Raw genomic sequence first — 12314 nt, 5'->3', positions numbered from 1 at the left:
TTTTCACTGCCTGTTTTTGTGCACGGCCTTCCCAGGTCACTGAGCACATTGGTCACAGGTTACACAGCCTTCAGCCGTGCTTGGAGATGGGGGCAGGCAGTGGGCTCTCGCTCTGTGCTCAGGCCCCAGGCTGAGATCCCGCAGCAGCTCTTACCTTTCTGACTCACTGCCTGCCCAACCAAAACCATTCTCTGGTTGCAGGCATTCAATTTGAGCTGTCTTGGCCTGATTTTTGAGGAACTTGGAGTTCCCATAACTCATGTCAGAGCCACGGGAATTCCTGACCTGCATCATGAGACCCAGTGTGCACAGCAAAAGATAACATTGATGGCCAACCATGCTGCAGGTGTGCTCTCCCTTCAGCAAAGCATCTAAACAGAAAATGGCCTGCTAAGCACAAAGAGAAATACTTTTTTTGGCTTCATCTGCTTTCTGCATCTTGGCATCTACTGTTACTTGCAGTTTGATGTGGCATGACATGCAAATATTTCCGGAGTTACTTTCTAAAATATGTGAGGATGCATTCTTCACCTGCTTGATATCTTCAGGGGAATTCAGACAGGTGAATATATTTGTTTTCACAGGTTGCAGGCTGTAGCTAAACGTGGGAGCTTCCAGACACTGCTGAATGTTTCACATAGGCTTTGAATTTGCAATTTAGAGCCAGTGCAGCATCTGACTGGGACAACTGCAGAGCTGAGAACACAGCGTATAGGAAGCCCTGTGCTGTTTTTATTTCTCATTTATCAAACATCTCATTTATCAAACACACCTTGTTCACCTTTTTCACTTCTGTCTCCACACCAACATAACAGGAAATGAAATTGGAGGAAGAAGCTGTGGATCAGTGGAGGGCTGGGATCAGTGTGCTGGACTCCTGATGCATGCCCAGTGCCTGCAGGGTGCTTGAGCAGCCTTGCTCCTGCTGTGTCCCCTCCGTGTGTGGGAAGAGGCCCACCTCTGAGCAGATCTCATGCTTCTAATGAGAAGAAAGGAAAAGAAGACACTATTGTGTGGAACACAATTTGACAGTTATTTTTAGCCAAGTCATCCACAGCTCCTTTCTGGAATTAAAACCATCAGATATTCAGTAACAAAAACTGTGGGTGTATTGAGCTGCCTTTACTCCTGGGATTTCATCAAAGGCTAAATCAAATCACATCTTTATTGTTCATGCTAGTGACATAATCTAAGCACTGTTTTATTTGTCTCTCAGAAAATGAAGCAAGCTTTAAAACCATGGCCAAACCAGTTCTGTCTGATGTCCCAGACCTCTGGAGGAAGAAGCATTTGAGAAAGACTTGCTGTCTGCAGGGACAGAGGATCTCCTGGCCACCAGCTGATAGTGTTTTAAAGGTCTAACTTAGCACTCTGCTTCCCTGCAGCCCATGTGAGCCCTCACCATCCATTTCCTGTGGTTTTGTTTGGAAGTTGTTTCTCTGGAGCTCATTCTGTCGAAAATTTTTATTATACAAAATTCACCACCAAAGTTGGTCTCCGCATCACCTGGGACCTGAATGCAGATTTCAGTTTTATCTACGGAGTTGCCAGAGCCTTTTATATTTTAATAAGTTTTGGGTGTCCCAAGAGACTGCTAGACAGTGGAAATCATACTGCACTTGTCAAACTTGGTGCTGTGCTTTTTGTGAAAATCCCCAAAAGTGAGGCAAAGAGCTCCAAATTGTCTACTGAACTTGTCTTCTCTTCCGTTTGGTATGAGTGTTATGTGAGTCACTCAGCTTCAAGAGTGCTCTGAAAGGGAAAATTGATTATTAAATACAGAACCATAATGAATCACACTTGCTTGAAAATTTTCTTTTTGTGCTCCACTACCCATGCCATCGGTTATTGGAAACAAATCCCTGCTGCATGTGGAAATTTAAAATAGCTAGGTTAGAGACAAATGGCACGAATGCCCTATTGATTTTGTAAGTAGGAAGCAAAGATGAGTTTTCAATGACAAAATATTAGCTGTTGTGGATCTCTGGGGAATTTTCATGAGGTTACTGCCTCTAATTACAACATTGTTTTCCAGTTACCTCTGTTCCAAGAAGCACCTTGCTACTTCTTGTGTGCAAAGAGATCGGAATCTTAGAGACTCTTAAAATAGATGTGCTATATATGGAAGCTGTCAAGGTTAGGATAGAGATATCAGGAACAGAACATTTCTCCAGAATTTAAAGCAAACAAACAATGAAAAAACATGTCTGAAAGATTCATTACATGTACTTTGCAACCATGCTTTCTGATTTTTTTTTCTTTTCTGAGACAGTGTTTTAACGCATAAAAGATGATGATCCTCATCTTTGTGTGCATATGGATGCAACACACAAGTCAGGGTGGAAGATGCACACTGCTGTGTCTGTAGGGTTAGTGCTCATATAGAATTCTGCCCGGCACAAAAGGGGGCTGCAGGGCAGCAGGTGTTCTGTTCATGTGCCTCTCCTTTTAGCATGGGAACACCTACTCTGAGAGTCCCTGAATAATAGGAAGCCAGGGGTTATTTTGGCTTTTGTGGAAGGCCAGTAGCTGGTTGTGAAAACTCTTGGCACGATTTGTCTCTCCAGAGTGGATTAGCCTTTGTTATCTACAGCCTTTAAATTAGTCACTGTGGCAAACTTTTAGTTAAGGGTGTTCTTAGGCAGCTAATGAACCGAAAGCAAAGAGCCAATGCAGCTGGTTCTTCCCTGGGCGTTGCTACAGGAGAGGACAAAACTTAGGCTGTGAGAGAACTGTGCTAATCCATTAACTGTCTTAAATGACTCCAGTTAATGAGGTTTAGTTAATTGGCTTTTGTTTTAATACAGCTTTGAGAGGCTAAAGAACATAGATCTGTGTAATGCCTCAGAAGGAGGGACGGTTAAGGTAAACAGGTAAGTCTGACTTCACAAACAAAAACTGGATATAACCATATCATTTCTGTTATACTAGTGGCAGTTGATGTCTAGAGAAATTTTCAAGTACAGTGTGAATTTGTTTGAATACTGTGTGGTTGGAGTGGAACACCACGAGCTGCCCATGGAGGCGTGCAGAGCCAAAGACACCGTGTAACATTGCATGGTGAAGGAAATACCCCTTCACAAATCCGAGAGCATTCTTCCACGTGCAGTACATCACTTACATAGCAATTAGGACCAGGACTCTTATGCTTTTTGAAATGTTAAAATATGCAGGGGAGGCGTTGGCAGTGTTTCAGATCAGCTGACAAGCAAACTAATTTTAGAAGAATAAAGGTTGAAAATGTTGCAAGAGAATTTAGCTAAGAACTGATGAACAACCAGATGTTACATGCACACATCTCTAAAAATCCAAATATCAGTACTTTTGCACAACATATCATTCTTCATCCTTCGTGTTTCATTCTTAGTTGGTCCGGTTCTTCCCCCCCATTCCTGCATTATTAGTAGCAGCAGCTTGCTTTTAGCAGCAGGGCACTATGCTGGCCATAAAGAAATGCATGGCACAGTTTAATCCCTGGCAGATGAGGGCTGTAAGGTCCCAGGAAATGTTTTCTCCCTCATTTTTCTTTTACTTAAATGTAAATGCTGGGGTTGATTGGTGGTGGCAGTTTTTTTAAACGGAGTTTTTTTGCTGCCAATAATTAGCAAATCTTGGTATTCAGTCACCGTGCTCTACAATTAACAGGAGCTGTGTAATTACCTCATGTCACCACTGCATTGTGAATGCAGGAGGAAATGTCCCCCATCCTTTGGCAGGGAAAGCAAATGTAGCAGCTACTTTGCATGATAGTGGCTGCTTCTGTGAAGGAAAGTCGATCTTTTTTTCTTTTTACTTTATTCTTCCCAAAGGTAAAAAGGTCATGGTCTTAGACAGATGGAACAGCAAAGTACTGTGATGGAGCCTACCTATCCTATGTTGATTTTAGTATTTAAATTCATACCAGAGAATGGTTTTGGGGGGTTGGTATATTGGGTCCTGTATCTGTGTGTAGCCTGGGGGAAAGTGCATCAGCTATTATTAGCAGCTGCTGAAGCACTGATGCACCCTGTGGCACTGATGTACTGTGATGTGCTGGGCTCTGGGCTGTGGCCGAGCAGTGATTGCTGCTGCTCCTCCATGGGAGTAGGAAGTTCTGGGAAGATACATGAATGGTGACAGCAAGCTTGTGACAAGGCTCTGGGTATATTTAATACTGTAGAATAACTTGTTGACAGTACTGCTTCCCAAAATGACCAAAGCTGTTAGCACTGACAGCATGGTTTCTCTCCAGTGAAAGATACCTCTGATCACAAACCAGAAATAGCTTCTGTTTACACTCGTGTTACATCTCTAATTTCTCATGTGCATTTTTTGCTTTTGCTGTTCTTGACTCTTCTACCCTTCTTTCTACACGCTATTCAGAGTCCATTAGTTATCTGAAGTAATAGATACCTTTTGGCAAAGCACCATTTATTCTCACCTGGGCTGTGGTCCAGCATTCCCAGAGCAATAGATCACTGGCCATGAGATGAGGCTCCAGATGTCTGAATGTGACTCCTGTTCAGCCTCATGCCTTTAGGACAAGTGTGGGTGGTTGAACAGAGTGAGTGGCATCTGGATTTCCTCGTGCACAGCACAGAGGTACGGATTGTTCCTGCCTGGAATGGCCACATGTCTGTTTCTGAGTGTCAAAAGTTGTCAAGATTTGAAAACAGACCGACAAAAAAGGTCTTAAAGAGGGAAGTTGCATAGAATTTACGACAACTCAAGTAAAAATAGTCCTCAATTCACCAGATTCTTAAACTTTTGAATGTTCACTTTCTTCAGTCTGAAAAAGTGGGGAAAAAAAAATGCAATCTTTGTAGCTTTCCCAGGGAAAACCCTGATAAATGGTAAAGGTTTTGTTTGGTTTTTCTTGTCTGTGGTTTTAGGTTAGGGGTTGTTTTTGTAATTTTGTTCTTAAGGCAGTATCCCATGCTAACTTTAAATCTGATGTGGTTTGTAGCTGTGTTGAACTGGAGGCCTTCACAGTATGGAATGCATAATTCTGCGTGACCTTAGCATGGTTTCCCATATTGCCGAAATTCTTCTGAGATTCAGCTTGAGCCTTCAAAAAGGTTATGTATAAATAGTTCAGTTAGTGCAGAGCATGCAGCGTTTCCTACTCAGAGAGGAGGATTTTATACAGGCATTAAAATAACTGAACTTTATGTCACTCTTTACTAACACTTGGGTAGATCAGCTCTGCTCTGCTGTGACAGCTCTGGACTGGGGACTCCATTAATCCACATGGGGCCACTGTGAAATAAGCTGGCCACCATGAACGGCAGCTGGAGGGGATTGCTGTAGTGAAAAGCAGCTGAGCTGAAGTGCCCGAGGCCTTCAACAACAGCATCTTCTTAGCTGGTCATCCTGCAGGGGTTGGGCTCCTGGCACTGGCATTAGGAATTCTCATTGTTTTGCATACTAAGCAAATTCTGTGGAGGGGGAGACAGTGAAATTTCTTAGTGATGTGGAAATTGTAGCCATGATGACGTGAGGACAGCAGTGCACAAGAAGGGCTCTGTGACTGTAAGCTTCTCTGTTTCTCCTGATTATTCGTGCTCATAAACGTTGCTACTGTACTGAGAAACTGTGTCTCACCAAAGAGCATGGAGATTCCAGCACAGAAAGAGCTGTGATTTCATGCATATTTCAATATATTCGGATTTTTTTCGGCTTGATCTTTAATTCTGAGTCTACAGTGCATCTTCTTATTTCTTCTAAGTCATTGGTGTTTATTTAACTCTTTCAGAATATAACGTTCTGTCTAGGTGATGATTTTTCCTCTTAAGTACAACGAATGATGAAGTCTTTGCTTTGCTTTGCTTTGGCTGTTTGTGTGTATGATTTGTTGTAACACTGCTATTAATTGTTTATTAACACTCTTCAGGGCAAACAAACTGATCTCAAATACAGAAGTAGGTAACAGCATTGCCATTTTTTGTCCTTCTGGGAATAGCCAGTAGTTTGCAATGCTCCCACCCCTAAGGAGATGGCATCATCTTTAAGAACATTTCAGTCTCCTCTTTTATCAGCCTCAACAGCCTGCTGCTTGAGTGCTTTATTAGCCTGCCTGCCAGGAATTGAATTGGGTCTAAATTCATCTGTGTGAGCGTGCACAGTTAACAATGACATAATAATCCTTCCCTAGATGTTATACAGTAGGATGGAATGATTTGTCAGTGTCATGCAGGCAATGCTGGAAATGTAAAGAGTGCCTTATTCTGAATGAGTCAAGCATGATTAAAATGAAAGCAATAAAGAGATGGGAAGAAAGGCAGGGGGCTTATTTTTATGGCCAGGAGCCTCTCATGAGCAGGCATGCTTAGTTTGTTTAGACAGTGTTTATAGGTCATGCTGGTTTTCTTTACAGAAACACAGGCCCTACTGTATTCCATCATCTCCACTAACACACCTAAAATAAATCATTCATCATCAAAAGCCAATGGAAATTGGGATTTAACCATAGATTCAAATGAGTTGACAGTGAAGGCACATCAGGCGTTTGTTAAATATAGGCAAGGTTTTCTTTCTGGATATTAGCTATATGCCTTTTTGATGCTACCAAGTTGCAGATGAAAGCTGTTAATCCATGCTGAGTAAGTGTGCCATCTTCCCTTCCTGGACACAACAATTGGCCATAGGATGCATGTTATGAATTCCTAAGGAAAGACAGCCACCTGTGGTGTTCTCCTTGGCTCCTTTGTTCTGCAGTCATCATTTCAGCTCTTGCTTCTCAGAAAATTCTCAGGCTCTTCATTCCTGCTATTTCATTACGGGGAAATAGAGATAAAAAAAACTGCTATGCAAATTTAGATAGATGGACATTTAGCATTATCTGATGGTATCCAGTTTACAGCAACACATTGGAGGAAGTCTGGATCCAATGTAGGTGCAGGAAGGGATGTAGAAATTAGGTAGCTAACACAGATAGTGATTTCTTCAGTGTCAGAATACTGTATATGAAAAAATATTCTTTTTCTCTTTTTTTAATAAAGATACACATAAGATAACCTCAAAAGTGAATTGATTTTTACTTCGGTGATTAACATTGCAATAACTAGAACTTGATATATTTCCATTAAAATGATGACTAGATTCTCACTGACTTCAGCATTAAAAAAGTCTGACCACAAATCCTCCAGTGCTTAGTTTTACTGTTTTGGAAATGTGTTTTATATTAGAAAGTGTTTGCTTTGGTTAATAGTATTTACAGAGACAGAGGAATGAGGAAGCTGGTTAATAATTGGCAGAAGTTGATAGTTTCCGTAATGGAACAGAAGATTCTTTTATTAATCAGTGGGAAGAACAGTAAAAGGATTAGAGATACAGGAAGATAGGAAGCTCTTGTAATTGCGTGTAACTGTAGCAAATGAACAGAGCTGGTCTGGTGAGCAGGGAGTCTGGTCTGTGCAGTCTGAGAGCATCCAGTTTGCACCTGCTCACCTTGCCAGCTCCCAGAATTAAGCTGTAAAAGGGAGCAACTGCAGCAGTGTGAATGGATGCCCCTGTACAGTAAGCAAAGTAAAGCAGCAGTACTGGTGCAAGCAAAAGATAAATAAAATCCCATCTCCATTCAGATCTGATTGATGTCTATAAATCAGTATAAATTGCTTGCAGCAGATGTGGTGACAGACAAGAACTACCAGCATTCTACTCACTTTGCTCTACTGATGAGCACCTTGGAGTTTAATTTGTGGGGAAGGCTTTTCCAAATGTGGATGCATTTCTCAAAGTGATTTTTACTGATGACAGTTGGTAATGATAAGTGAGTATGTTGTCACTGCTTAAGCTATTTTATTCTCTCTGCAACATTTCTTAGTGAAAGAGGTGATAGAAACTTAAAGCAAATATCCAATATCTATATTCATTGCTACCTTTGTGGAATCTTCTGTAACGTGACAGGTGTAGGTGGCTTCACAGCTTTGGTAAATTTTTGAGGGTTTTGTATTTAATACTCTTGGAAATCAAATTTCTTCCAAAGTACTCTTTCCAGTTTAACTGGAAATATTCCAGCATTCCACGAGCCTATGGCATAGGAACAGAAGTGAAATCCCCTCTGTAAGGACTCCTGCTGCCCAGCTCTCCACATTACTGCAGGGTATGCACAGCCATGCTCCTCACAGGGCGCTGTCTCCTGGAAATGTCTTGACTTAAGCAGAAGAAACAATTTCACTGGCTGTCTGAAATATCCCCGGGGACACTGACTATGTCTCTGCTTTACATTTGCGTTCCAGAATGAGCAATGTTTCTTCCAAAGGACTCGTGGGTCATTTGCAGATGCTGAAGCTATTTTGGTGTTTCTCTTCCTCCTCTTTCTTTATGGATGTTGGGACTGGGATAAGCAGGGACTGCTATTTCAGAGCCGATTTGTATCAGGCCTTAAAAAAAAAAAAATAAGTGGGAACAGGAAAGAAAGCAACGAGATGTATGAAAATCCCAACTGTTGAGCCAGAGCTGGTATAAATCGGTATAGCTGCATGGCACATGTTAAGATTGGGAACGTTGTGCAGATCTACTCCAGCCAACAATGTAGCACCATTCTCATCTGTGAAAGAAAAACTAGATGGAATTAAAACCCACAGACCAGACCTTTGCTGTGTGCTTAGTGCTATTCCTGTGAAGCACAACATGATACATTTTAATAATTTATGGCATCTTCAAGGAAAAGGAAAAAAAAAAACCCTAAAACCAGTAAATAGCTGAAATCCAGGCAAAGCAGCTGATTTGCAGGGTTTCAATCACTTTTAGAAAACAATTTTCTATTTTACTGGTCATGGAAAATTAATTGTGTGTTTGATGATTTGTATCATGCTGTTGCTGTCTTCTCATTTTTTGGCTCCGTTTTCATTGATTTCAGCAAGTGTCATTTGTGAAGGGAACAGAATGAGCTGGGGGCCTCCTGCCCACATATCCAACTCTGTCATCATCGTTTTTAAATGCCTGTTCAGTAATCTGCTCGAAGCCTTTAAACTTACCTGCTTACTGTTGTTTGTTCTCTCCTCAGTCACAGATGCAAGGGTGTTTTGCCTGCACACACACACATACACGTACAAATATGTATATATGAATGTACACATGGGAGTATATGAGAAGTACTTCAGGATTGGTTAAGGATAAGACTAAGTGAGGTTTTTCACAGATGATGCTCTAACCTCCTGTGTAGTTTAATGAACAGCACTTTCATTCATAGAAGATGGAAGTGATGAACTGATGGGTAGTTGAAAAGTTTTCTTAATACATCTGGGATTTAGCAAAAGAACTCTAATGCTCCCTAGCAGCTTCTGTAAGAGTATCCTAAAACTAATAAAAGATTATGTTATTTTCTTAAACCCATTGGGATTTTCCATGAGGGGCTGAGCAAGACTACGTGATGATTCTCTCAGCAGCTTCCAAAATGACTTAAAAAGTTGCTTGAATTTCCAGGAACGCGTACAAATGGATTTGTTATTCCTTGCAGCTCGTTGGGCTTTGCCTCTGCCTTGGATTTCAGATTATCTGTATAGTTATCCTGGGTTGGTTTGTTTGTCGGTTGCTTTTGTTTGTTAGTTTTGATGGTGGTGCTGGTGTTTTTTTTCATAATTGTATCACAAGATCTGCTAGGTCTTTTCATAACCTGTTTTATGCACTTATGCACTATAGCTGTACCATTTGAGTGGTCCACAAATATTAATACAGAGGAATGGGTTAGGGAAATGCTGTTATCTCCTATTTTCCAAGCAAGATCATGAAAGCAAATGGAGGCAATGAAAAGTAAGAGGTTTTAAAAAATCTGTCTTGGTGGTTTCACCAGGATCACGCAGGGTGTTGAAACAAGGTTGAAGGCAGCACACTGATGCCAACCCTGGCATGGATCTCTTCCATGCATCGTGGGGAATCCTGCAGTCAGTGGCAGTGGAACGCTGACAGGGATGGCAAAGACCCATCTGTGTGTGCAACTGTTTCACACTGCCTTCTGATTGACTCTGCAGTGAAAAGAAAACTCAGCATGTGGCAGTCTAATGTTCAGCTTTGCTGCGTTGGGCAGATGAAACAGGATGTTCTTTAAACCTGTTTGTCAGAATTAAACTCATAACTTAATTGGAGTGGGAGAACAGCTGGGAGGAAGAGGAGACACAAAAGGAGAGCATGTCCTGCTCTTGTACTCATGGTTTCCTCTCTTTTTCTTTTCCAGTGAGTATGTTTTTGAACACGTTAACCCCCAAGTTCTATGTTGCCCTGACGGGCACTTCCTCATTAATCTCGGGACTTATTTTGGTAAGTACTGGATATATTAATACTACTTTATCAATGTATTTTATTATCCAGAATGGGATGTTAGACTTTGTGGGTGTCATTAGTTTTTTTTTAGACCTTTAATGGGTGCCATATTTTTTTTCTAATCTAACATTTCTGCAGTGCATACATTTAGCACTATTTCTGTGGGGAAAATAAAAGGAGAAAATACTTCATCACAATATGCCTTAGGAGAAAAAAAAGCTTGAAGGACACTGTGTCCCACTAACAAACAACCCTGTAATAAATCAGAACAAGTGCTTGTGCATTAAGCCTTTTTGTTGACAGGTACTACAGAAATAAAGAGAGTGGTGATAAGAGGAATGGGAGAGGCACCATCTCTCTCAGCTTAGCCTGCTCCTTTTAGAAAGCTAAGGCAGGATTTACTAGAGGAAAAGCAAACAGAATGGTAGCAATGAACCTACTTTTAGGGCAAAAATTCAAAGGGATGATTATTTTAGATCTTTACTATTATAATCTTTCTCAATTGATGTCTGCCTATTTGTTTAAAGGTCTAATGAATGTTTTCAAACCCCTTAAAAAAAACCTTCTCCAGAATATAATACCTGAGAGCTTCAGCACACATATTGATATAATGGAACAAGTCATTATGCCATCATAGCACAGGAGTACAAAACAAAGCATTTGCTCTGGATTTTGCTCAATATTTTCAGAGAAACAAACTGAAATGAAAAATAATCTTAACAATCCCTAAGGAGTACTTAGGATATTGTCCTTATATTGGGCCTGGATACTGAGTGCTGCCTTTTAACTGACAGAAGGGAGTGTCATCTTTGCTTTATTTTACTTTGTTCTAACAGCCCTAGGTCCTGTGTCTAAAACCAAGTGCATGCTTTTAAAAACTGCTGGATGAAAGCTGTAGACCTTCCCTCCCCATACCAAACTAGGCTCTTAATTGTAAGACCAGAAGGCCAGTTTTAGGTGTTTAGTTACCGTGGTGGTAAATGGAAGAAGAGAAACATCACCAGGAGCTGGTTAGCATCACTGTGTATCTGCTGACCTCAAACGATTTCTCACTTACTTCCACGTTATTTATTGTAGATGTAGACAGAGAAATGCCATCCTTGATTCCTAAATGCCAATGAGACTCATCACTTAGATGATTTCAGGTATAAAGCATCAGGTGCACTGCTGCTCTGCCTTGCTTTGGGACTTATTTGTAGCAGAAGGCAATTACTTAATGTTTGTACCTTGGGCATTCATCGAGATTATATGGATTGAACCCCAAAGCACAGGACAGAGCTCTGGAGACATCAGTTGTTTCAGAATGCGAACACTGAGGCTCAGGAGGCAGGCCTATAAGACTTGGGTTCTGTTCAGTGCAGTTCACTTACTCATATGCACAGCAAGAGGATACTGAATGTAAAATTCAGTAATCTCAGTAATCTCACCCAGAAGAAAGAAGGATTCAAGAGGCCAGGTCCCAGCAACAAGATGCTGAGGAATGAGGGAAGTACGTGGGTTCCACAGGCACAATTCCGTACTTGCTGTTGGATGGTGAAGGCAGCTGGAGGAGTCAGCAAGAAAAAAAGAGCCTGTGTCTGTGGAGATAAAGAATCAAAGAGGAGCTAAGACCATAGAGAAAGACTAAATTCTCTGTAATGAAATTCCCTGAGTATAGCATGATTACAGGTGTAGTACACTTTGTGCTGTGGTCGTGAAGGCAACCTCTGAAGAAGGAGCTCAGTAAGAGACTTGTGAGCAAGAAATTTCTAAGTGCGATACTTTGATGGAAAGTACAAGAAACGGGTAGGATGTAGTGATGATGTGATGAAGGGGGAAAAGGGCATCTATAGAAGAGATGAAATTGAGTGATCCCTAGCCAGAAAAATTCAGTAAGTGGTGCATGGCAAAGTTCTTTATGAGTAAATTAAAGGAGCAGTGAAGAGATAGAAGTGTAGACAAAGACTTAAAGAAAACTAAAAGCCTGTTCTGTGCCGAGAGCCTTTTTCATAGGGCTTTGCTACTACTGTCAGTTTTTGTCTGATGCTTATATGCCACCATCCCATACGTGCAAAAGATAAACAGGCCAGGTA

The 12314-nt window shown here is 41.1% G+C and overlaps 1 protein-coding gene across 8 annotated transcripts in view; it reads left to right on the top strand.

Moving 5' to 3' along the window:
• ST7 (suppression of tumorigenicity 7) overlaps nucleotides 1–12314 on the top strand; it is a 135124-nt gene that overhangs the window by 66040 nt on the left and 56770 nt on the right. For 7 of the 8 annotated variants that reach the window (XM_048946758.1, XM_048946810.1, XM_048946792.1 and 4 more), the window contains one exon: nucleotides 10157–10239. In XM_048946758.1, the coding sequence (XP_048802715.1) occupies nucleotides 10157–10239 (83 nt within the window). Of the gene's footprint in view, nucleotides 1–790; nucleotides 2874–10156; nucleotides 10240–12314 lie in introns of those variants that run through there. The other variant, XM_048946799.1, reaches the window with a different exon arrangement.

Source organism: Lagopus muta, chromosome 1, assembly GCF_023343835.1.
Source record: "Lagopus muta isolate bLagMut1 chromosome 1, bLagMut1 primary, whole genome shotgun sequence".
Classification (NCBI taxonomy): Eukaryota; Metazoa; Chordata; class Aves; order Galliformes; family Phasianidae; genus Lagopus; species Lagopus muta.
This window is presented reverse-complemented; position numbering and strand designations above follow the sequence as displayed.